This window comes from Rana temporaria, chromosome 3 (assembly GCF_905171775.1).
Source record: "Rana temporaria chromosome 3, aRanTem1.1, whole genome shotgun sequence".
Classification (NCBI taxonomy): Eukaryota; Metazoa; Chordata; class Amphibia; order Anura; family Ranidae; genus Rana; species Rana temporaria.
The window spans coordinates 125,220,400-125,248,005 of NC_053491.1; the positions used below are offsets into that span (position 1 = coordinate 125,220,400).

The 27,606-nt window shown below is 38.9% G+C and overlaps 1 protein-coding gene across 26 annotated transcripts in view; it reads left to right on the forward strand.

Annotated features, from left to right (window-relative positions):
* The window catches only part of CELF2 (CUGBP Elav-like family member 2), a 702,444-nt gene that overhangs the window by 631,440 nt on the left and 43,398 nt on the right, over nt 1-27,606 (forward strand). For all 26 annotated transcript variants that reach the window (XM_040343368.1, XM_040343357.1, XM_040343358.1 and 23 more), the window contains one exon: nt 14,314-14,448. In XM_040343368.1, the coding sequence (XP_040199302.1) occupies nt 14,314-14,448 (135 nt within the window). The remainder of the gene's footprint in view (nt 1-14,313; nt 14,449-27,606) is intronic.

The following is a 27,606-nucleotide window of genomic DNA, read 5'->3' on the forward strand; positions in this document are numbered from 1 at the left end:
CCACAAACAGTTTGCTGAAGACAAGCAAATTAATGGATTACTGGAACCATGTCCTGTTGTCTGATGAGACCACAATAAACTTATTTGGCTCAGAGGGCGTCAAGTGTTTGTGGTGGCAACCAGGTGAGCAGTACAAAGACAGGTGTGTCTTGCCTACAGTCAGTCAAGCATGGTGGTGACAGTGTCATGGTCTGGGGCTGCATGAGTGCTGCCGGCACTGGGGAGATACAGTTCATTGAGGGAACCATGAAGGCCAACATGTACTGTGACATACTGAATCAGAGCATGATCCCCTGTACTTTTTGTTGCCAGTGGTTTAAACATTAATGGCTGTGTGTTAAGTTATTTTGAGGGGACAGCAAGTTTACACTGTTATACAAGTTTTACACTCACTACTTTACATTGTAGCAAAGTGTCATTTATTCAGTCTTGTCACATGAAAAGATATAATAAAATATTTACAAAATTATGAGGGGTGTACTCACTGTTGTGTACCATTTTACTTGAGCACCACTTAAAGACCCATGGGCATATTGTATATTTTTGTATTCTACTTATTTTCATTAACTGGCAATCAAAACCCACAAACCATAATTTGAAATTGGGGCCCTGCAGTGAAATAAATACATTTCATATCTTCAAATCTCTAGGTCTGTATTAACAGAGGTAGCTCATACTATTGATATGTTTGGCCCATGATTAGCCTTTGAGTTAATACCTTAGGATTTTGTTTGCTAAGTCTCCTTTTCTCTTGGATGCTAAAGACATCAAATTGCTTTTACAATTAGTTCAAAATAAAACTGACTCTTGGAAATATCTGTTGCTTAACCCCTTAATGCCTGCCGCACGACTATATACGTCCGGAAAATGGCATGGACAGGCAGATGGGCGTATATATACGTCCCTGCCTTCTAGCGGGTAGGGGGTCCAATCGAGACCCCCCCCCCCCGCTGCGTGCGGCGGGCGGATTCCCTCGGGGAGCGATCCGGGACGACGGCGCGGCTATTCGTTTATAGCCGCTCCGTCGCGATCGCTCCCCGAGGCTGAAGAACGGGGAGAGCCGTGTGTAAACACGGCTTCCCCGTGCTTCACTGTGGCGGCGTATATCGATCGAGTGATCCTTTTTATAAGGGAGACTCGATCGATGACGTCAGTCCTACAGCCACACCCCCTACAGTTGTAAACACACACTAGGTGAAGCCTAACTCCTACAGCGCCCCCTGTGGTTAACTCCCAAACTGCAACTGTCATTTTCACAATAAAGAATGCAATTTAAATGCATTTTTTGCTGTGAAAATGACAATGGTCCCAAAAATGTGTCAAAATTGTCTGAAGTGTCCGCCATAATGTCGCAGTCACGAAAAAAATCGCTGATCGCCGCCAATAGTAGTAAAAAAAAAAAAATAATAAAAATGCAATAAAACTATCCCCTATTTTGTAAACGCTATACATTTTGCGCAAACCAATCGATAAACGCTTATTGCGATTTTTTTTACCAAAAATAGGTAGAAGAATACGTATCGGCCTAAACTGAGGAAAAAAAAGATTTATATATGTTTTTGGGGGATATTTATTATAGCAAAAAGTAAAAAATATTGCATTTTTTTCAAAATTGACGCTCTATTTTTGTTTATAGCGCAAAAAATAAAAACGCAGAGGTGATCAAATACCACCAAAAGAAAGCTCTATTTGTGGGGAAAAAAGGACGCCAATTTTGTTTGGGAGCCACATCGCACGACCGCGCAATTGTCTGTTAAAGCGACGCAGTGCCGAATCGCAAAACCTGGCCTGGGCATTTAGCTGCAAAATGGTCTGGGGCTTAAGTGGTTAATGTACTTAGATCAATTTTATTAAAATATATAGACACCCAAACTCTTAAAAATCTTAATAGCCTAATTACAAAACTGCCAAGCCGAGTAATAGGGAATGAGCTAAGATGTCAAAGCCTGGTTGTGAACTTTGAAAATGAATTTCTTCACAATGCTTATAGATGTATTATATTGTAAGGGCATGTTTTAAAGTGTTTTTACTGTTCAGAATATGTTAATGGTTTAGTGTACAAGTTTACAATTATGTAAATATATACCAACTCTCCTTGTCTGACTGTCTATGGTGCTATTATTCTACCAGTTTCAGAGCAACCAGCTTGCATCAAAGAAATGTTTAATTTTGTATCATTGAGGAAGCAAACTTAATGAATGGTGATAACAAAAAAAATTGTCTACAAATGCCTTTCTTTGGACACCCCTAAACAAATTAGATTTTTTTTTATCACATTGATGATAATATGGACTTATCATAATGTGCACATTCAAAATAAAAATTGTCTCAAAATAACCACATTCTCAGTCTTTTAGCCTTTGCGGTTATAACTGACCAGGTAAACCTTTGAATCCTGTTCAGCATTCTATATTTTGAAATACCCACATGGTGGATTTTGCATTATATTTAAGTCACTTTTTAAAATGTAGACACAAACTATCTGTGCAATGAGCATAAAAATATAAAAATAGTACATTCCATGAAATTGTACCTGTGCCCAGGTTATGGACATTACATGAATTACATATTCTTTTCAGGTGGTAAATTGGCTTTAAAGTGGTTGCACTCTTACATATGTCTACTGAAGTGACTATCTTAAGGTGATACGCCGAGATTAAACAAATTCCCCTACATATGTTGCATCTGTTTATCTGCAGGCCTCTCTTCTCTACATCCTTCTAAAACACTCAGATAAAGGCTATTTTTCAGCAGTAGAATGCAGGGCATGGGGATGTGAAATCACACACAATACACAACTAGAGCACAGAGCTTAGTGAAATCTGAAAACCAAGTGGAGGGAATGGATATACCCCCTTTACACAGAATCATAGGGAAATATACACAGCTGAGGCTGGCAGGTACAGTAAGATGCTGAGTGCTGGTGGAGGGGGAGAGCCATGTCTTACAACGCTGTTGTGTCAGCATAGACTATTATCATACATATGACTCATACAGATAGCAGGAGAGATAAATAACACATGGTGCTTTGTTTCACACAGGATTTATTAGGTTTATATACAGTATATACTTAAACACTTCAAGAGAAGAGAAGAAGTGTGATAAAGGCAATGAAACAGAGACAAGGTTTGGCAGAAAAGTGTCAATTGGTTGTGACATCAAGGACCATAAGCAAAAGAAACATTTATAGGAATATTGAATCCCTGAAGCTCCACAACCAGACATAATCAGGGCTACTAAGAGTGCCAATCAGAGATGCTACTTGTCGATTATAATTTGCACCTCTTTTGAAATAGGGAGGGGGAGTGCCCCTCAGTGCATGAGGGAAGTATAAAAGTGAGGAAGGGGGGTTAGGGAGGCAAGGTTTGGTATAGGCAGAGGGAGAACAGTCAAGGAGGAAGAAAAGAGCTGAGAGAACTTTCCTAAGTGGGGGAGAAAAGGAGGAGGGGCAGCCAGGAGTGGAAAGCCATCACATGTGGAGCACAAGCTAAGCTTATTGATAGCAGACTGCAGGAATGGTCGCACCCATAGTGTATTCAGATGATCATTGTAGGTTATCCATGGGTGACACTTGGTGCTTTGAACTGAGGCTAGTAAACACTATATAGGCATACCCCACTTTTATGTACACAATGGGGTTTGTTTACTAAAGCTGGAAGTGCAAAATCAGGCTCACTTCTGCATAGAAACCAACGAGCTTCCAGGATTTATTACCAAAGCTTAATTGAACAAGCTGGGGTTAGAAGCTCATTGCTTTCTATGCAGAAGTGAGCCTGATTTTGCGCTTTCCAGCTTTAGTAAATAAATCCCATTGTGTACTTAGAATTGGGGTATGCAAAATGCTCTGCTTTGCTTATTTTTATTGTTAGAGTCTATACAATGTTTTGCTTTTTCATTAAAGAACTATTAAATTTAGTTGTAGAACAATGTAACCTTTATGTCACTAATCCAAATTCCAGTTATGCTAGCCCCTTTCAGAATAAATTGGCCTGACTCTAATCATTTTGGTCCGAACAATCAATCTAGCACATACTTATATTCTTCAGTCATGCCCAAGATTCAATAACAAATCATGGGGAATTTTTTGCATTTTAGTAATAATTGTCTGTGCCCTCTCAGAAGTGAACCGGCATATACTACACAAAAGCTAATACATCCCAGAAAAAAATGTCTGTATTTATTTGTCCCTCACCCACTTCAAAGGTAGGCTTTGTTCTCGGTCCTGCTAGTCAGTGTTGTTAGCTGGCTGTATGAGGTTAAAAATTATTTCACCACCATTCTATATATAGCATTAAAACACCACTTCCTCCTTATGCAGAAAAGCATCGAAATGTATTGATAAAAAGTAATCAAATGCACTCACATGCAGTTAGATGCATCAGGCATAACACTTAGAGAAATCCCCAATGTTGGTTTCTCATTAAGGGCCGACTCCACCTACATCATTTGATGATCCAACCACTAGTTCTTTTAACCAAATGCATTTTAAAGGATAGAAAACCTTCTTCATTAGGTAAAGCAATCCTGTTTTGAAGGGGATATAAACTCTAAAGGCTTTTCACCTAAATGCATTCTATGCATTTAGGTGAAAAAAAAACCTGTGCTGCAGCTGCCCGCCAGAGCCCCCTTTTTTACCTGAACCCATTCTTTCCAGTGGCGGGGAAGAGCACACCAGCTCCAGTCGGTTTGTTTTGGTTCCTTCTTGGAAATCAAATTCAACCTCCAAAATTGCCACCTATGCAGAGATGGATCCAAAGTTGGAATAAGTTAAGGCTATACTATTGTCCCTACAGTCCTTTACAACCTGGCTAATGCATAAATGACTGCTTCTGCCACTACCACTACTCACTATACTATTAGTCTTATGCCCCGTACACACGATCGGAATTTCCGATGGACTTTTTCCATCAGATTTTCCAATCGTGTGTAGCCATATCAGAGTTTTTTCATCGGAAATTCCAATCAATTTCATCAGACTTTAGATATAGAACATGTTCTATATTTTTCCGATGTGATTTGGCCAGGCAAAAACCTGATCATGTGTACACAGCATTAGGTGTTAGATTGCAGAGCATGGTGAAGGTGTTTAAATTCTAAGAATATACAGCCAGTGCCAGTGTTGCTGATCACAGCCAGTGTTAGTGTTTCCAGTGTTGATGACTGCCACCAGGGCCAGTGTTTTCAGTGTTGCATTCATAAATACACTTCTTTGAACTGCTTTCTTTTTGACACTTTATTAATATCTGATACATCATTGGTTGTATTTGTTATACCACACTGATGCACCGTGTGATATAACAAATGTATAAAACAAACATGTCACATAGAAGCGTATCACTGTATTACAGTATACAGTATACAAGATAAAAGGTTAGGTACATAATAAGTTAAAACATTTAAAAAGTCTCACAAAAAGTGGTATCCCCACACTTAGGAGGAGTAGAATGTGCATTGCTATGTGTGAAAAAAAAATCTTCATAAAAAGACAGTTTAGTGGGTTAAAATACATTTTCTTTTCTTTTTTTTTTTCTTCTTGTTCTTTCTTCAAAAACTTGTGGCAAAAAAATAATAATATTCTGCTTCTGCCACTACCACTACTCACTATACTATTAGTCTTAGGTGTTAGATTGCAGCACATGGTGAAGGTGTTTGAATTCTAAGGCTCCATTCACACCTAGGCGTTTTAACGCCTGAAGCCCGACGCTATTGCAGCCTAAAATACGCTGGAGGGGTGATTTAACATTGTTCTCTATGGAGATGGTTCACATCTCCACGCCGAACGCCGAAACGCCGTACGCCTGAAGCTCAAAACAAGTCCCTAACCCTTTTTTTCAGGTGGCTTCAGCGTTCGGCATAGCCGACAATGTGTAAATCACCCCTCCAGCGAAAACAAGGTTAAAAAACTACGCGTTTTGTCGCGGCAAATCGCGGTACAAAACGCTGCAATTTGTCGTGGCAAATCGCGGTACAAAACGCTGCACTAAGGTGTGAATGCAGCCTAAGAATATACAGCCAGTGTTTCCAGCCAATGCCAGCATTCCCAGGGATGCTGAACACAGCCAGTGTTATTGTTTCCAGTGTTTATGACTGCCACCAGGGCCAGTGTTTTAAGTGTTGCACTTATAATTATACTTCTTTAAACCAAGGGTAAATATGATAGGATGGCATTGTGTGTGGTTGGCACTGGCGCTTCCCCATTACTATTCAAAGCTGCCCCAAAGGCATATTCATCCAGGTGTAAATACACTACCTAATTTTGGCCTCCAATGTTGGTGTCTGTTTGTATCCGTAGCATAAAGGTCTGTATGCTCCTAGGCATGTTTACTGCATAAACCAAATTGCTTTGTTTGAGTCTATGCTATTTATTTAGTGTTTTGTATCTGGTAAAACTGGTAAAAACTGGTAAATACAATGTTTTGGAAAATAGCAAACGACTCCTTTGAATGCAGGCTCTAGCCTGCTCCCCCTCATCTCCACTACAATTGACCCATTAATATAATATTTGACCTCACCAAGCAGTATTAAGGTTCAATACTGTACATTCAAGGCTTACAGCCAGTGACCACAGGAGCTGTGAGCAAAATTGACACGTGTATCTTAGCCCTTAGGCAGAGGCTACATGAGACATTTTAAACTCTTGCTGAGAGGAGATTTAGGCACTTTTTGACTAGTGTCTCAGTTGAAATAAATTTACTGTAAAGGTGTCCCACTTTGAACAAGTAGCTAAATCTGTTACCAATGAGCAATAAATATGTCTAGCCGAGGAGGGCTACAGTGGGTAGTTATTAAAAATGCTTCCAACTATCACAAGGTAAAAGCTTAAATGTATTATCACATCATATTTTTTGGGCTTGTTCCGATCAAACCCAGTTTTCATTGGCAAGGGCATGAGTTGATAAATGCATCAAAACAAAAAATAAATATAAGGAAGAGAGGAATTCTCCTCCAAATATAGGGATTTTTAAAGTGAGGTGCTGTTCGTGTTATTTAAGGTAAACGCACAAAACACAATGGTTTTTAGAAAAGTATCAAAAAAGTTTTAATTTAAATATAAAAGGAATTCATATAAAAACATTTTACATGGTATGACCACAATACATAATGGAAAAGATGAAAAAGAATGTTCTTAAATGCAGACTGCCGACTAGTTTCGCACTTGTTGTGCTTCATCAAGGCTTCTTCTTTTTTGAGTACGGTGACATAAAAGTATACGTCAAATACATTACAAGATAGTACAATACAATCCGTTTAACACTTTTAGTAGAAAATGTATACAGTGTGGTAACCGTGCACTTACCAATTCCGTTTAAGAGAGTGGGCCAAGGCAAATAATGCAAAAGAATGTGAGTCCCAGCGAGGTGGGTCGATGTGGCGATGTACTTAGGCCAATGGAAGCCAGATCCACCTGGCCATAGCAAGTGCAGGTAATGGAATGGTGGAGCTGACCGCAGGGTCCAAGATTAAATCTGTAAGTATTGGATATAATATATAGGTATATGTCCTAGATGTAAAAAAGGCACCCTATATAAGTTGGCAGTTGATAGTGACAAACTACCACAATTGAAAATTAAAATCATTGCTTCCCCAACTGACACTCAAATATCAGAGAAGAATACAATATAATAATAATCAGTAAATAGAGTTAAATATAATACTACTCGTCTCTTATTTAGCAAGTGCCAAGGGGTTGATAAATGCACTTGCAGTATCAAATAGTTAGTTAAGTTCCCAAGAAAAGGGGGAACCCAATTGCCAAAAACAAGCACACATCTCGCCACCCATTTTTCTAGGGGAGACATCAACCAATGTATGGCTAGCTTTAGGGTGGAATGGCTGGGAGAATAAATTATTGCAATGATTATCATTCATTAAAGTAGATTCATTAGATAATTAGATTTTTAATGAACTGTTACTTGGACTATCATTAAACTTCAAAATAATGATTTCTGCTTTACCAATGCTGCCTCAAAGTGTTAAATATCAAGTTTGTTTGCAAATTCTTTTTACAAAACACAAAAAGAATGTGAAATTTGCTCTGTTTTGCTCTTGATGTGAGTCTTTTCTATTGGGTGAACACATGCTGGTCATTACTATCTAGTCGACTTGCTCATAATTCCCATTGCTGTCAACAGTTGTTAACAAAAAAAAACAGTATATCAGCTTTACTCCTCATATTGAATAAGGCTCAATGTGGCGCTAGCCTGATGTTTTATTTAACACCTGTTGTGCTATTTCCTTCAGCTTTGCAGCTGGGAGACTTTGATAACAAAGCACAAGCACTTTATATAAAGTCTGACTTCCTGGAGAACAGAGTTTAACAAGAGTAATACATAACTGGTGTCACTAACCCAATTACAAACATTCTTCATACAGCTGATAAGCCTTATATGGGAAATAACTAAGAGAAATGGCTGTGAATAAACTGGTAAGACCCCTGTATTTAGTACAATTTAGACAATCTTATGAATTTAAAGCATTTTTTAGCATTGTTTGTGTATGCACAGGAAATATATCCTAGTGATCTGTTTGCATATACCGTTATGTAGACTTAAATACATCTAGAGAACTTGTGTGCATTCCTTTTGGTCAAGGTTCCTTTAACAAATAGAACTTTTCTATGACAACCATGGGCAACAATGATAAACACCACAAAATATCAATCACCTTTTCTTGTTATAGCACACTGGTTACATGCCCTGCTTGATAGGGGGTTTCTGTTTTATAACACTTATACTGTAGAAGATCACCAGTAACATCCACTAAAACTGCAACAGTTAGGACCCAAGTGACTACACACAGATGACAACAGAAGTTGCAGGTAGTGCTCCACAAACTCAGCTGGAGGTGGCTTAACACATTCTCCCAAAATCGATCTCCTACATCACCAACCTGGACAAAAAAAGTTGCTTTGATGTATAAGGAGTAGCATCACACTACCTACAGCAGCTTTTATCATTTCACAAGTATTCTTGGACATGAAGCTTTTCTGACAGATGATAGAGTTACCAGATTTCCAGTCTCAGATCTTATATGTGACTGATAGCAGGAATCTTTTCTTTAATAAAACACACAAAGTGGAATTGCAGTTTACCGGACTGGAGGAGTTTTTGCCATAATGTGTAAGTGTGCACAGCATACTTGCATTTTATAGCAGAATTACCGATTAATTTTCCAGCTCTTTTAACTGCTGTTAATCTCTTCTAGTCTTTCTTCCCCATCTAGCATGTTCCCTCATCAGCCACTGGATGACTACTGATGATCTAACTCCTGTGAATGCTACTGGAGTTACTTTACCTAGCCACCTAACTCTGTTTTTAGCATCTTACAGATATCGTGATATCGAAAAAGTGTACATGGAACTGCATATACACAGCAGACAGTGTATGAAAAAATAATACATGAAAGAGGAATAATTCCAGCTTTTAGCATTTTTTTTATCTGTGACACCGGTGTCATGGGTGCATTAAATGTTTAACTGTGAAATAAAGTTTTATATATATATATATATATATATATATATATATATATATATATATATATATATATATATATATCATTGGTTTATGAATGTATGCAGTGTAAAAAAAATCCTGTTTATTTCAATTACTCCATGGCTTATGCACTAAGACCCCTTTCACACTGAATAGTTTTTACAGCGTTTTAGCATTAAAAATAGTGCTACTAAAACAAACGCTCATAAAACGCTCTCCATGCATCTCAAAGGACCCTTTCACACTGAGTTCTGCAAGCAGCATCTTTGGAGCAGCTTTTGGGCGCTGAAAATAGCTCTCCAAAAACGCCCCTCTCCATTGAAATGAATTGAAGTGCTGTAAAAACACCTTACCCTTTCACACTGAGGCACTGCAAAAACACCATAAAACGTTAGGGTCTTAGCAGTGCTTTACCAGCACATTGGGATTGCAGATAAGGCTTCGCTCGAATAACGCTCGAAAAACGCTTGAAAAACGATTGAATAACGCTCGAAAAACGCCTCAGTGTGAAAGGGGCCTAAATGTTAGGCAAAGTGTATACCATCACAATGCAACAACGATACCATTTTCAAATCCAAAAGTGTCCAACAAACTGTCTTTTTTTATTAAAGATAAAAAAATGCACTGAATTCTACACACCAGAATCAAAGGATTCAGTTATTTATACCCAAAGACATTTATAAGATTGCCATTAAAGAAATATTAATAGTTCCAGACCGGCTCGCTCAGATATACTGCGGCAGAATGGCTCTCCTGGGCAAAATCTCGTACATATTTGGCTTCGACCAGGAGAGCCGCCGGAGGTGTGCGCGCACGCGCTACACAGCAGGAAAGCCGATGGGCGTGACCAGCACGCGCGATCGCTGCCGACTGCGTGCGATCAAGTGCACAAGCGGCAGCACAGGAGTTTGTAAACACACAAATCCCTGTGCTATCTGAGGAGATAAGACAGATTGTGTGTTTCTACAAAGTAGAAAGCACAATCTGTCATCTCTCCCAGTTAGAACATAGTTAACCCCTTAATTGCCCCTAGTATTAACCGCTTCCCTGCCAGTGACATTTACATAGTAATCAATGCATATTTATAGCACTAATCGCTCTGTAAATGTCAATAGTCCCAAAAATGTGTCTGCCGCAACGTCGCAATACCACAAAAAATCGCAGATCACCCCATTACTAGTAAAAAAAAATAATAATAATAAAAACGCCATATAAATGGCATAAATCTTTCCCATAGGTTGCAGAAGCTATAACTTTTGCGCAAACCAATCAATATACGCTTATTGTGATTTTTTAACAAAAATATGTAGAAGAATACATATTGGTCTAAACTGAGGAAAAAAATATATGTTTTTAAATTGGGATATTTACTATAGCAAAAAGTAAAGATTTTGTGGGTTTTTTTCAAAATTTTCGCTCTTTTTTTGTTTATAGCGCAAAAAAAAAACACAGAGATGATCAAATACCACCAAAAGAAATCTCTATTTATGGGGAAAAAAACGATGTCAATTTTGTTTGTGTACAACATTGCATGACCGCGCAATTGTCAGTTAAAGTGATGCAGTGCCGTATCGCAAAAAAAAGCCTGGTCATTGAGCAGTCAAATCTTCTGGGGCTGAAGAGGTTAAAAACAGATGTAGCTAATCAGCTATTATGTCTAAGAAAGTTCTCAGATATCACTGTGAATGTAAAAATGGAAACTCGTAACTGTTTTCAAATCTGCATGAGCATGCACCTGATATGGAGAAATGCACATATCACACTTGTAAACAAGCCCCCATTTTCACAGGATGACATCTGTGAATGTACAGGCTCACCACAAACATTTTCTGTGAAAGTGCTAATAGGTCTTGTGAGAATGTTTTTACAACCACCCATCTGTCACTTTTTAACAGGCCTGATTGGCAAGTACTTGTAACAAGTGACATCTGTTCTCACTTATTGATATGTAGATTTATGATAATGGTTATGAACAATAAGACAAAAAACACCTTAGGTGAAGTAAATGGCAACCCTAAAAAATAATAATGTTACATTAATAAATCTCACTCTTTAATAAAACATGTAAAATAAAGTAAAATATGTGTATACGCGAAAAGATAAACTGTATTAAATATAAGCAAAATTTTATTTTAGTGCCTAATTCTAAAGCAATTAAATGAGGTAAACAATACAAATACAGTTTCATTTAGACAGAGAATGGAAAAAATAGTCTTTAATAGCATGTTGCTAAGAACTGTGATGTGTAATAACCAATCGCAACTAATCAGAAATAAACATAGAAAACAAATTAAATGTATTTTATGGTTGCCTGCTAATAGTCATTTAATATCCTATTAAATAAAACCCTGCATTTGTTCTCTGCAGTTTTTCAAACAACCTGTGTAAAGAAAATTTGCCTAGTATGAAAAAAAAATGTCTATTTGCAAATAAAGGAGATTGGAAATGTTGCTATATGTATGTAGACAGATTAAAGGCATATCCTAAGGGAGATGAATGGACCTAATTTTCTTTTTTTGTGTGTGTGTACTTGAATAGATTAGTAATACACAAGGCCATAATGTATAATAATATAATAATGACAAATTGTTGGATGCCCTTGTCAGGAAATAAGTTAAACTCCTGCACACACTGCATTCAGTGCATGCCTACATCCCATCTATCCACAATCTGAAACAGGGATGGCCTAGTCGAGTCATTAATACAGCAAAACATGGGTGTATCCAACGCTGTATCCTGGCCTAGGCCATCAAGGTTCAGGCCTAGGGCAGCACTTTGCAGAGGGGCAGCACGGAAAGAGTCCCCGCCGGCTTGTGCTACACTGTTAGTGTAATGCAAACTGCTTCTAATTTTGACTGTCATGCAGCCTGGACCACTAAACTGCACTGAATGTTTTCTGCTGCAGCATTAGAATGGTTATATCTTCTTAGTCCTCTCCCTGAAATTATCAGATTTTTAGACAATTTTTTATAGACAACACTTTTTTTTTCCATTTTGGATAGAGTAAGGGAGGGTTGTAGCCCCTGGGGGTAGTGCGCCGACCAATCATACTTGTTGCTGCAGTGAAGGAGCCCCCTGGAGCATTGAAGTTGTTGAGCAGGGGAGCTGGTGGCTGCCAAGAATTACATCCATCTGCCGAAATTGGGGGATTGCAGCGAAATTGCGGGAGGGGTTGCCGCAAAATCGTGGTAGGGGATTGCCGCAAAATTACGGGAGGGTATTTCCACGAACGGGGGGTTGTCACAATTTGGCCCAGGGCCCCCTATTGGGCGGGGCCCATGGGCTTGAGCCCAGTCAAGCCCAATGGTAAGTCCGGCCCTGCCTGTCAGTTAATTTTTTTACCATCCCTGACCCATTGCAGAGATTTTCTTTCACGTCCTGCCCCATAACCAAACAGGAAGTGTGAGTAAATCTATGCAAATTAAGGGAATCCATTGCCCTAGCCCCCCCTTCCCCCAGGAACTAGTGTCCCCACTCGAACATTTCAGGGTGGGTCTAAAACAGAAAGGGGTGTGGTCTTGATAGAAAGGGACGGGTCATATTTAAATTAGAGGGAACACGAGTTTAGTCAGGCCTAGGGCAGCACAAAACCTAAATACACTACTGGGTGTAGCTATAAGATTGCACATGACTAAATTGATGGGGTTTAACAGGAGTAACTTAAACAAAATGAGCATGATAACAATATGTGGAAAAATGTGTCAATCACAAACATTTCAGTTCAATTCAGCGTTTCAGTAACATAATAATTCTTTACTAACCTCCAAAAACAAAACAATTCTACCACTGTAATGTTACACAAGACTTCTTTGGATTTATAGGGCATTCCCCCCCTGTGACAGAATACTGCTAAAAACTGCTTCCATGTTACAAAAGATTCTCAATTACCACCTATATATTACAATAAGCTGTTAAAGACTGCTGCCATGTTATATGAACTGGTAGAATTTTAAATACTATGAGCAAACGTGAAGAATAAAAAAACAGAAAACAACTTGCCTACTCAGTATAATGTTCCTCCAGATGTCGCTGCTTCGTACAGTGCCCCTCTTGAAGTTGTCCATCAGTACAATATTGTATTTGTACCTTGGTACAGTGAGTCCCAAGTAGTTTAATCCTTAATGCATTTGTCTGACATTACCCTCCAACACTATGTGCCTCCAGAAGTTATCCCTTTTCCTACAATGTGCCTCTTGTCTGTAGCCATTTTTGAGGAAGAGCTCCCCTTATAGCACTGACCCCCCAAGCTAAAATTGTAAAGTTTCTGAGCTGTAGGAAAGACTCTACTTTCTCTTCTCCAGTGAAATCGTGATGGCTTTATAAGCTAAAATCTTAATTGCAGCTAAATATTTGGGGGGAATGTAGGGCAACTTAGGAAAGTCGCAGGGTGTCAGGATTTTAATATATATCAGGGATGTCACACGGAAGTTTGATCAAGTGAATGTGAGAGTGATGAATGCAATTTACAACTCTAGCAAGCAACTTGACAGGCAGATGATCATAATTGTGATCTTGTGCCATTTTTTGAATATGTCCTTATGTTTCTCATATTACTCATATGATTAAAAGTAATATCATTCAAAAAAAATTACACTATTTGCAGTTTTAGTTTCCTTTTTATTTATTTTATTACTTACACATTTTTTAAATACATTTTTGCATCTTACCCTGTTTCTTTCAAAATGAATTGAGGACCTTGCTTGTTTTACAGCGATAAACCCTTACAATTACTGCATGAGGCATGACAATTGTGTAAAAAAAAAGAAAGATAATTATTTTCATAACATTGTCCCTGAAGGTCTCTTTTGTCTCTCTCACACAGGCATGAATGCTTTGCAATTACAGAATTTGGCTACTTTAGCAGCTGCAGCAGCCGCAGCCCAAACCTCAGCTACCACCACCAATGCAAACCCTCTTTCCACAACGACTAGCGCACTGGGAGCGCTAACAAGCCCGGGTGAGAAGTATACTTTATCTGTCACTTGGAACATTCTACCAGGATGTTCATAGAAACATTAATGTCACCAACTTTTTATCTTTAGTAATAACCATGGGCATATTCGTTTAATTCACCAAATGCATTATAATTGTCTGCATTTGCCCACTGTTTCAGTGATGCTGTGGTTTTATTAGACTGGGCCTCACATATTATGCAGTTGGTGGTTGGTGGTTATCTTTCTATTTGAAATTGCTGGAAATTTTCCCACTGCCTCTGTCAAGAAGTAATTGCATTCAAGAACCTTTTTTTGCATGCATAAGATCTTTTTTCGATATTTTTATCATCATAGTTTATGAACCAGTATCATTTCATGCTCCATTTTGCATATTTCCATGTAATTGCATTAGCTATGTCTTAATGAGAAGTCTTCACAAGCCTTTTTTACAAAAATCAGGCAAATTAAGGTGTGTTTATAGCAAAAACTTAATTTTTTAGTTTTGAATAAAGTGTGAAAGAGTTTGAGTCTTTGAAGTATTAGTTCAGCTTTACAGAAAATCATTAACATTGACCTAACACCAGACCACCTTGTTGGTGCCAGGCTCAATGCAAGAAGAAATTTGACAGAGGGGATTTTTATGTAATCCTGTTTATAAACTAAACAATACTACCACCAAAGTCAAGTTTCTTGGCAATTACTGATTTTTCACCAATAATTCTGTGATCTTGTAAACATTATTTTAAACACTAGGAGTTTCAGATGTTCTAATGCTATAGTAAAGGCAAATGAAATAAAAAAATAGTTCAGTGTTGTCATTTCAATTTCAACTTACCTCCAACAAAACGATTGTTTCTACCAGTTGGACAGATATTAGTACAGAGCAGGTTATGAATGGACATCTCATTCTTAACTTGGCCTGTGGAAATTCTGTGGAAGTAGAAAGTACAATAAAGCCCTGTACATACGATCGGTCCATCCGATGAAAACGGTCTGATGGACCGTTTTCATCGGTTAACCGATGAAGCTGACTGATGGTCAGTCGTGCCTACACACCATCGGTTAAAAAACTGATTGTGTCAAAATGCGATGACGTAAAACACAACAACGTGCTGAAAAAAACGAAGTTCAATGCTTCCAAGCATGCGTCGACTTGATTATGAGCATGCGTGGATTTTTAACCGATGGACGTGCCTACAAATGATCATTTTTTTTCTATCGGTTAGGTATCCATCGGTTAAATGTAAAACAAGATTGCTTTTTTTTAACCTATGGATAAATAACCGATGGGGCCAACACACGATTGGTTTGGTCCGATGAAAACGGTCCATCAGACCGTTCTCATCTGTTTGACCGATCGTGTGAACGCGGCATAAGAAGGGCGCAGTATCTAATAGTAAATAATAGATACAGTAATTACAGCCACCCTCTGTTGCACTGTAATAGTATAACAGCACTAGGATATTTTCTGCAGCTAAGCTTCATATCCTATCTTCATTATATGTTATTGACGTGTTGTTTGTGCAAGTTATAATGTGGTCTTGGCTCACTTTAACAGGAAGTTAAGTTGAAGCTGAGAATTAATCAATAGCAGTTAGAAGCTCACTTTTGGATAACAAAGTAACGTTTCTCGAATACGGGGGCCTTTGTTGGAAAAAAGGTGTAACTTTGGCCTCTGCAGATATGTATTTCTTTGAGAGAATATACCATACACCTCACTGTAACTCTTTTTCTATTAAAAAAAAAGTTCTATTTTAACAGGGCTTCTGTCATAATAAAAGCTTAGTGTCGATATCAAAAGCATTCTCTAGGCCGATTCGTGCAGGTTTCACTATATCTTTGTTCAGCTTCCTTTTGTATTATCCTGGGTTTTCAGCAACATCCTTTGAAAATAGCTTGTGTATTGAGTGAATTTCTTTACCACTGTAACAAACATCAATTTAAAAGGTGGTTACACTTTGTGCTTGAAGTGTTCAATAGCTAATGCCATTCAATTGTATGTTCTTCATATAGTGAAACCAGTTTAATCATATGTGTGCAGTATGAATAGACACCTTTAAATAATGTTCATATGCAAATTATGCAGTTAGAGGTGTATATAAAAGCATTATATAGTTGCAGGACATGGTGTTTCTTTTTCAAATCTGTGATCATTGCCATTAGTTTTGCCATTCCCATATTTATTGTCTGATGCCAGCATTTTTTGTGAATGCAGCAGAAATAAATGAAATAGAACAAAATATTTGATGGAAAAAGGATCAGGTCTTCAACACATTTCTGGAAAGCAGTATTATCCAGGCCAACTTTATTTTCCCCTTACATACATGGATCAAGGTCCATAAATAATGCATTTCTTGCCACCTAAAGACCAATTCTTCTTGCATTAAATAATGCTTTGCTTCCCATCTAGTTTTAGGATTTTTTTTATAGGGATACGGTACATAATACACCAAAACATTCACAAACCATTCAAATCACCTTTCTTTTTTTATGCAGCAATTTTAATACTTCAAAGCAGACCTAGAAAATCTTACTAAAAACACTTGTTAAAAAAAAAGAATTGAAGCATTGGGAGGAAAAAAAAAGAAAAACATACTCACCTTATGCCTGGCTTTCAGTATGTTTTAAAGGGCAAGAGTGACAGTTGAGGACCCCAAATCACATGGGAATGAACTTCTGCACTATCCTACTGGGGTGAGAGCTGAGTAAAAATAGGGTTAAAGGCTAGTAAATATACAGACTTTTTTTCATGTAAATTATGCTTTACATTTCTGGCTATTTAACCCCCCTGGCGGTATTCCCGAGTCTGACTCGGGGTGAGATTTTTTGGCTACGATCGGTAACCCCGAGTCAGACTCGGGCTCGCCTCGCTGAATCCACAGGCTTGGTTTACTTACCTTGTCCCTGGATCCAGCGATGGCACCGCGCTGTGTGAGCGAGTGGGACCTCGCTCGAGTTCACACAGTGTCCTCCTGTGCCGCCGATCTCCGTTCCCTGCGACGTTACGACGCACGGGAGCGGAGAACGGCGCCAAATTCAAAAAGGTAAACAAACACAATACATACAGTATACTGTAATCTTATAGATTACAGTACTGTATGTAAAAAAAAATACACACACCCCTTGTCCCTAGTGGTCTGCCCAGTGCCCTACTGTAGATTGTCCATAGAATGAATGACTTGTATAGCGCAACGCATGCGAACTGAATCGCCTCTGGGCGCTTTTTCCAGCCAGTATCTGCTTGGCTGGTGCGGTCATTTTTACCCCGTAGGATCATGACACGCTAGGGACACACAGTCATACACACATATATATACTGGGCCAATTTGGACGAGATCCAATTTACCTACCAGCATGTCTTTGGAGTGTCCATAGCAACCAAAAGTGTCCCTTTATGTCAAAAATGGTTTTAGAGCAGCTAGAAAACAGTGATAATAAATTATAATCACTTGCAGAATTGTGCGATAGTGATTTGTGGGGAAATTCCTCATAAAAAAAATAAAAGTAATGACAGCGACAATTCTGCAACTGAGCAAATGTCTGTGATTTTGAGTTGATTACATTATTGAATAATTTTTATTATAATTATATTATTATTTGTTATAATTATTTATAATTATTTATTATATTATAATTTATAATTTTGTTTTTAAAAACATTTCATACCCAGGATGCCTACTAGACTCTTGTTTGGTCAGATTTAAGTGAGTTATTCCTAAGAATTACAGGCCTACAGTATAAAACGCCAAATTTCCTTGCAAATAATGGTACCGCTTTCAGCACCTTTTTTCTGAAATAATCATACCGCCAGGGAGGTTAAGATGGGATTTTTTTTAATTCTCAAACAAACAAGGTGCTGCTGGACTGCACTTCATCAGGTTTGTACAAGTGTATACTTTTTTGGACACCCATTCACAGCTCACAACTCACCATTACAGAGGTATAGGCTGAAAGCTGGAGGTAGACTGTGCAGGAGCAATACTTTACCCAGTAGAGATAAAGGAAGTCTTTTTTTACTTTACATCACATAGTAACTGGATTTGGGACCTTTTAAGACTGTTACACAGGAGATTTTGAATGTAATTGAAATAATTTGTTACCAACACTTTGGCAGTAACATATTACAGTTACAACTAAGGGCTACTATGTATGTATTCTAAGGCCTCATTCACATAGGCATAAAGAACAGACATTTGCTTTGCATTAATAAAGATTTCCAAATGCTTTGCAAAGCAAACGCCTGTTCTTTATTTGAATAATGACATTTTTAATACACATGATGGATGTACATCTTAGGACATCAGATGAGGAGGGGTTATTTTTTAACTTGGAGGACACTCAAAAAGTGTGTTTATTTATTTACTATTCACTTTTCTGGGAATGAGTAGAGCACTATGTACCCCTTACTCATTCAAGCGGGAAGGATATCTGGGGACCCCCATGCCTGCAGACCCCCACAACTTTTGGGCCCGGTTGGGGTCCACCATTAACTTCTATACCAGACCCTCATTTAGGCTGTAATTTACCTTTAATTGAAATTGCTTTTCTTTTTCTTTGTTAATGCTAGTTTTATTGTAGTAGGCTATATACATGGCACATATGTTCTATTTTACAGACACACAATTTAAGGCTATCCCCCAGACCTGTTATTTGAAGGAATTTTGCATTTTTAAATTGACCTTTAAGCATTATTAAAAACTAATTCTCCCCCAAACAGAATTTGTTTAACATATTTTTCTTGTTTTGATATTTGTTCCTCAGGGCAGTGCCCAGGACCCCATGCCATTTGTTTGGCAATCCTTTGCCTATTAACCTAGTCAATTATTATTAAAGCGGGGTTCCGGGCATCATTTTTTTGTTGTTATTTTTTGCAAGCTAAAATTAATCACATTAAATAGTCCCTAAAACATATTAATAGCTCCCCAATCGTTCCAGAAATCATTGCAAACACTTGCCTTATATCCTCCAGCTCATGTTGTGGCCTCATCCATCATATGTGTGGGCATGTTCACACAATGAATTATATGCAAATTCACTTCAATTATTATTTTATGAGAAAAACAAATGTCTGTTTACTTATCTCAGCTGCACATGATTGGATAATTGAAGTGAATATTTACACAAATTTAATGTGTGAACATTCTTATCTCTGTTAGTAAATCAGCCTCAATGTGTGACATCTTCAGCCATTATAAATGTGAATCATCCAGGAATTATTTAGCAATTAGAGTTTTTGGCCTGTTGTGGGGCAGTTATCAGACATTTACCATACTTGTGAAATAGTCTGATCTACCATGTTAATTGGACTCTTAACCACTTCCATATCAGGCACTTACGCACCTTCCCACCCAAGCCAATTTTCAGCTGTCAGCACTGTCGCAATTTGAATGACAATTGCGCGGTCGTGCTACACTGTACCCAAATGCCATTTTTATCATTTTGTTCCCACAAATAGAGCTTTCTTTTGGTGGTATTTGATCACCTCTTCGATTTTTATTTTTTGCGCAACAACTAAAAAAAGACCGACATTTTTGAAAAAATTAAGTTTTTATTTTTGTTAATTTTTTTGTAAATAAGTAAGTTTTCTTCTTCAATTATGGGCACTGATATGGCGGCACTGGTGGGCACCGATAAGGTGGCACTGGTTGGCATCGATAGGCGGCACTGATAGGCGGCAGTGGTATGCTGCACTGATGGGCACTCATAGGCGGCATTGATGGGCACTCATAGATGGCACTGATGGGCACTCATAGGCGGCACTGATGGGAACTCATAGGAGGCACCGATGGGCACTCTTTGGCGGCACTGATGGGCACTCATGGGCGGCACTGATGGGCACTCATGGGTGGCACAGATGGGCACTGATAGGTGGGCACTGGGCATAGATGGGCACTAACAGGTGGCACTGATGGACACTGGTTGGCACTGATGGACACTGGGTGACACTGAGGGGAGGTACTGCTGTCAGTGCCCATGTTGCCAGTCAGTGCCCACTTGTGGGCACTGATTGGCATCGATTGCATTAAAAACTTTTATTGTTTTTTGTTTTTTTATATGCATTTGTGCTCTATTGAGCACTGGGGGGCACTCCCTGGTGGTCCAGTGTGGGGACGCGAGTGAGGAAGAGCCGGTCAACGGCTCTTCCTGTTTACATCATGATCAGCCGTGATTGGACACGGCTGATCACATGGTAAAGAGCCTCCTCCGGAGGCTCTTTACCGAGATCAGAGATGCAGGGTGTCAGACTTACACCCCGCATCACCGATCGCCGCGCTGCGCGCCTCCACGGCATGAAATCCTATTGACGTCCAGTCAGGATTTCACAACCACTTCCTGGACGTCAATCTCCTATTGACTGGGCGAGAAGTGGTTAAAGTAGAACTTTAATCAGAAAATTGAGTCCTGCTATATCACTTCAGGCTGGCCCCTTTTGCAGGTATAGCTATGTAAAACATTAAAAATAGGTGCCTACGCTATTTAAAATCCAGTAATACACTGCCTCACCCAGCTCTGCACATACCATTTTTATGCACTGCATTTGTAGAGGCAAATCTGTTGACAGCCTTAAACTAAAATTAAGCCCTCCTGTCCCTTACAGTCAACAAAGCTGCTTATGTTTGATCTGCAACTGCCATAATGTATGTAATAATTTCTGACACCAGCTAGTTGATGGTTTGACAATTTGGTTGTGGACACAAGCAAATGTGACAGTTAGCAATCCCAACATTCCAGGATTGTACCTGTTTTTTAAACCATTAAATCGATGGGCTTGGTTTGGCTTTACGATTTACTGCTGTTCATAGGCTCTGGGCTTCAGCAAAATGGCAGCCTCTGGCAAGAAGAAACAGGAACAATGCTGGAGGCAATTTACAGCAAACACAAATGTTATTAATTAATTTGCATAATGTGGAATGTATATTCCTAGATAAAGAACATTCTTTTTTATCAAGTTGCTATGGGTAAATTTCCACTTTAAGGCTAAAATGTATTTGTTGTATGTATCACAGTAACAAAAGTTATCATTATTTTGCATTGTGTGCTATGATTCATTCCATTTTTCATACTAAGAACCAAATGCTAGTATGCTGAATGGAACACAGCCAACAGAAAGATTTGTGCTGTTTGCAATAGTGCAAGCGTCTTGTATCTGACACACAAGAGAAAAAATACATAATTCCACTTTTCACTCACTGGAGAGTAGTAAAACATGAAAAACATAGGAAAGTGTTTAAACTGTAATCATGGCAACATGGCATTGATTGTTGCTGCTCGTGCTTGTTTTTTTTTTTTTTTTTTTCATTCCACTAAGTACCTCCCAGCAGCATTCCCTTAAGTGATCCTTGGTAACTTTGTGCAGCAACTTAAAAGGTGAGATTCCCTTTGTTGGAAAGAACACCTAGGGCAATAAGCTGTTTCCTTTGTTTCATGGCCTGAAAAATTAGAGATGAATATGTCTAAATTGCCTTTGGATAAAATAAATGTCCCCTTTAATTATTGCAGACATGCAAGGATAGGCATAGGAATGTACATTGCAGAAAGCAGAATACAGAAGAAAAATAATTTACGTTTTATCAACTGTTGACTATTTCTTTTCTGTAATGCTTGAAATACTGCTTTATACTTATGTATGTACTGACGTTTTATACTAGCAGTATTTCTTTTTCAGTTAGTTATTTATTTGAAATCATAGTGGGCTATACCAACTATAACAATCATCAATTAACCAGTTAACTGGATATATAAATACATGCACATGATAAAAAAAACACACATGTGGCTGGTTGGCGTGCTTTAGTACATACAGTATTTTCTTATTTGCATTGCATATTGTTTATTTCATAGTAAACACCTTTTCACTTTTAAATCATCACAAATGAGGCATGTTGGGTATTCAATGTACTATGCATAACACATATATATTTATGGAATGCGATTAACCAAAAAAACTAAGCCATTTAAATTTAGCATTCCCTGTTCCGATATTGAAATTAAATTCATGATGGAGCAATAGTAGCAAACCACCATAATTACAATTTGTGGCCATTGTCTATTATTTGTACATATTGGGGCAGATTCAGAAAGACTTACGACAGGCGTATCAGTAGATACGCCGTTGTAAGTCCGAATCCGCGCCGTCGCAACTTTAAGCGTATGCTCAAACTGAGATACGCTTAAATGTTGCTAAGATACGGCCGGCGTAAGTCTCCTATGCCGTCGTATCTTAACTGCCTATTTACGCTGGCCGCTAGGGGCGTGTACGCTGATTTACGCCTAGAATATGTAAATCAGCAAGATACGCCTATTCACGAACGTACGCTTGCCGGTCGCAGTAAAGATACGCTGTTTACGTAAGGCGTTTTCAGGCGTAAAGATAAACCACCAAAAACATGGCGCGGCCAATGTTAAGTATGGACGTCGGAACCGCGTAAAATTTTTCACGTTTTACGTCGTTTGCGTAAGTCGTCAGTGAATGGGGCTGGGCGTAGGTTATGTTCACGTCGAAAGCATTGACTATTTGCGACGTGATTTGGAGAATGCGCACTGGGATACATTCACGGACGGCGCATGTGCTGTTCGTTAGAAACGTCATTTACGTGGGGTCACACTTAATTTACATAAAACATGCCCACAGCTTCAACATTTGAATTAGGCGGGCTTACGCTGGCCCTAATACGCTACGCTGCCGTAACTTCGGCCGCAAAATCTTTGTGAATACCATACTCGCCTCTCAAAGTTACGGCGGCGTAGCGTATAGGAGATACGCTACGCCGGCCTAAAGGTATGTGAATCTAGCCCATTGTGTATAACACAAATTGTAGGAAGTCTAGTGACTGGATAGTTTACTAATGTTGTAATATACAATCGCTTAACTCCAGGCTAATAGTTAAAGTGATTGTAAAGTATCATTTTTTTTTCTATAAAAATAACAAACATGTTATACTTACCTGCTCTTTTGCAGTGGATTTGCACAGATCAGCCTGGATCCTCCTCTTCTGTGATCCTGGCTCCTCCCTCCCATTCAATGCCCCCACAGCAAGCAGCTTGCTATGGGGGCACCCAAGCCGAGTCACAGCTCCCTGTGTCCATTCAGACGTGGAGCCCCGACCTGGCACTGGCCGCTCTCTTCCCTGATTGGCTAGCTGTCTTTGATTAACAGCAGCGGCAGCCAATGGAGCCACTTCTGTGTCTCAGCCAATAAGAAGGGAGAATCTCAGATGGCTAAGACCCTTGTGGACATTGTTGAAGAGGGATCTCAGGTTTAAGGGGGCTGCTGAACACAGAAGGCTTTTTATCGTAATGCATAATGCATTAAGATAAAAAAACATTTCTGCCTTTACAACTACTTTAAAGTGGTTGTAAAGGCAGCAGTTTTTTTTTTAAATCTTTATTGCATTCTAGATAAAAAAACTTTTGTGTGCAGCAGCCCCCCTCAGCCCCCCTAATAGTTACCTGAGCCCCATCTCGATCCAGTTATGTTGCACGAGAGCTTCAGCTATCTGGAACTTTCCCTCCTGATTGGCTGAGACACAGCTGCGGTTGCCATTGGCTCTCGCTGCTGCAATCAATGTCAGTGAGCCAATAAGAAGAGGGTGGGGCCAAGCCATGGCTCCATGTCTGAATAGACACACAGAGCAGCGGCTTGGCTCGGGTGCCCCCATGGCAAGGGGCTTGGGCTACTCTGTGCAAAACCACTGCACAAAGCAGGTAGGTATAAAAATGTTCTTATTTTTAAACAAAAAAAAAACACAAGACTTTAATATCACGATAGAATGTGTCCAGAGATGGACAAGAGAAATCATGACGGAAGGTCTGAGGGAACTTAACATGTACAGTCTGGAGAAATCAGGGAACATATTTAAGTCAGCTAATATTTTTAAAAAGGAGATAAGCAATGTATTTCTCTCATGACAGGCATGCCTTAATAATTGAAATATATAAAAATAATTAAATTTAGCCAAACATAATGTGCTTATTGAAAAGTTTTTACTATATGAAGGAAAAAAAGACCAAAAATCTGGGACTGCTTAACCTTAAGGCTCCATTCACATTGTAACGCCGCGTACGAGGCGTATTTTGCCACGATTAGTTAACTTTTTTTTTTTTTTTTTCGCAAAGAATTTACATTGATGTCTATGGCCGAACGCCAATGCCGCCTGAAAAAAAGGGTCCGGGACTTGTTTTCAGGCGGCAGGCGTACGGCGTCTATGAGATGTGAACCATCTCATAGACATCAATGGAAATTCTCCCCTCCAGCGGCACGGGCGTCGCGCTTCAGGCGTTTTGTCACCTAGGTGTGAACGAGGGCTTAGGCTTAGTTCAAACTGGAAGGCTGTGTGTCCCCATTCCCTGGTTCAGGGACGAATCAGGGCCAAATCTGTGCCTGAATTCAGCCTTGAAATGGAGGCAAAGACGCACTGTGCAGTGCGCTCTGCAGCCGCATCGGAGATATGAGAACCGACTCCATAGAGAGACGATCACATTCTCCCGCATCCAATTCGCATAGGTGTAAACCCAGCCTAAAAGAAATCTGAACTCATGGTCCTGTTGGAGGGTAAAAATAGGGTGCATTGGGCCTTACAAGTTGAAAAATTAACAGTAAGGCTGCAGAACACTTTGACCATTACCTACTGGATCTCTGATATCAGAATTATAACAAAATAATTTATATTTTTATAATATACGAAAGGCAAATCTACTTTGCACTACAAGTGCACTGCAAGTGCACTTGGAAGTGCAGTCGCTGTAATCCTGAAGAGTAGATCTGAAATGAGGGGAAGCTCTCCTGATTTTATCATCCAACCATGTGCAAGCTAAAATGCTGTTTTTTGCAGGGCACTTCTAGTGCAAAGTGGATTTGCCTTTCGTAAATAACCCCCTTAAGCCCCATACACACTATCAGTTTCTCTTCAGGTTTACCAAAACCATCTAATATGAGGTCAAACCTTAGGAGTTTCAATTTGTATGCAATCAGGCAGGCCCTTTCACTACATGGTTTTGGTAAATATGAAGAGAAAAACCTGCAGGAAAACTGATAGTGTGTATGGGGCTTTAGTGTCCATGCATATACGAGTGAGATGAATGTTTACATTTGTGGTGGCTGAGATTGGTTCACAGTGACCACAAGGTACGGAACATTGTATGTTAAACCTGTGATTCTAGCTGTCATATGAGTCACCTATTCACTGATTGTTTACTATACAATGGTATTGAGTTTGTCAAAGACTAATAATATGCTTCTTATAAATTATATGTATGTATTTTAATAATACAGTAATACAACCTATCATTTGTAACAGCTTAAGACAACTTAATAGGCTGAAACTATTGCACTTGTACTTGGCTAGTATGTTTTCATTGCCATCACCACAGTACCGTAAATTTGATCAGTATGATATCAGACTTTATGTCAGTGCTCTAGAAAAACAGGGGTCACTGCCTGGTAAATTGCTGGAACAGTGCAATGAGTCACACTGGTGACAGGTTCACTTTATACTGAACTTTCCTGTTGCCATGTGTCTAGCACAGTGACCTCTGAGCTATTCCACTGGGAAATCTTCAATGAGTTGTTTCGCTATGTGCCTCGTTATAACTACCTCAAAGAAATCATAAGGAAAGTACAACATAATTGCACCATATTAATCAATAAACACACTCCAATTATATTTGCAGAACTTTATTTTCATTTACAAATATAATGGGGACATTGTATTGCAATTTTTCTTCTGAAAAATATGTCAGTGCCTCTGAAAGCATGTGCCATTTCTCAGTTTATTGTATGGTAGCCCCTCTAAAAAGGTCATACTGAATCTCCCAGCTGCTCTTCTTGAAATGAGGGACAGTCGCCATTAGTTCACAACAGCCACTGTGACATTTATTATATAAATCAAGTCTATTGGTGATTCACCCCTGGGGTAATATAAAAATAGTGGTCTTTTAGGTTAGTGTGCATGCCTGTCAGTTTTAAAAACAATGAATAAGAGCAGGGGTGCTTCACATTAGCACAAGGCAATTTCCCCATGAAGAAGAATTTATTCGCTATATACCTGTCAGTAAACAGCATATATAAATGCTTGCCTGCTAAGGCATTTAACCATGGCCACATGTGAAATGGTTCTGCACAGTTTAATGACATAGAAATGTGATTTCACAGCAATTTCAAGGTGGATAGTTGGCACGACACATAATGCTAAATTAAAACTGCACACAAGGGGATTTCCAACGTGTGGTCAGACTTCTATTTAAGGCTAATGTTCCTCTAGTCATTCTTTGAATTTGCCAAAAGTGTGCCAGCCCTATGCTCATGGTCCTTGCTCCAATTGTCCATTTTAAATATCTATGATTGCCAGACATACCGTTTTAAAAGCAAAAAAAAAAATACTGAAGAAATCAAATAAAATCAGTAAAAACAGTTTATATGTATAATTTGACTGAATTGAAAGCACTTAGTGTATACAGATTGTATGTATCATAGAATCACAGCATTATGTCTAAGCATGCCTATGTAGAAGGAATAGCATTTCACATTTCTCTTCATTGTCTAAATCCCATTATAGTTTTACATTTCATATTACAATAAACCAAAAAAGGAGACATGGTGGTTATGTAGCCAAAAGAAACGTGTACTAAATGCTGGAAGTATGCATTTAAACAGCAGTAGCTGTACTTATAGCTGAGTTAAATTCAAGCAAATATTTGTATTTCCCATGTTTAAATAACACAGCATATTGCATGTCCTATATCAAGGATTCACTAGTGAAACTCACCCTGTGAAAAAATTGCTAAATCTGACCAAGCAAGATTTGTTGGGATTTACCCATCATTTTCTATCAGGATTTGTCCTTTGTACTATTAGGCCCCGTACACACGACCGAGTTTCTCGGCAGAATTCAGTCAGAAACTCGATCGGAGCCGTATTCTGCCGAGAAACCCGGTCGTGTGTACACTTTTGGCCGAGGAAACAGACGAGAAACTCGTCGAGCCAAATAGAGAACATGTTCTCTATTTCCTCGTTAGTCAATGAGGAAACTTGGCTCGCCGAGATCCTCCAGCGGCTTCACAAGGAACTCGACGAGCAAAACGATGTGCTTTGCCCGTCGAGTTTCTCGGACGTGTGTACGGGGCCTTACATTTGCAGGCAAGATGTTGTTAGTTGGAATCTTGACCAGAAGAGTTGTGATAGT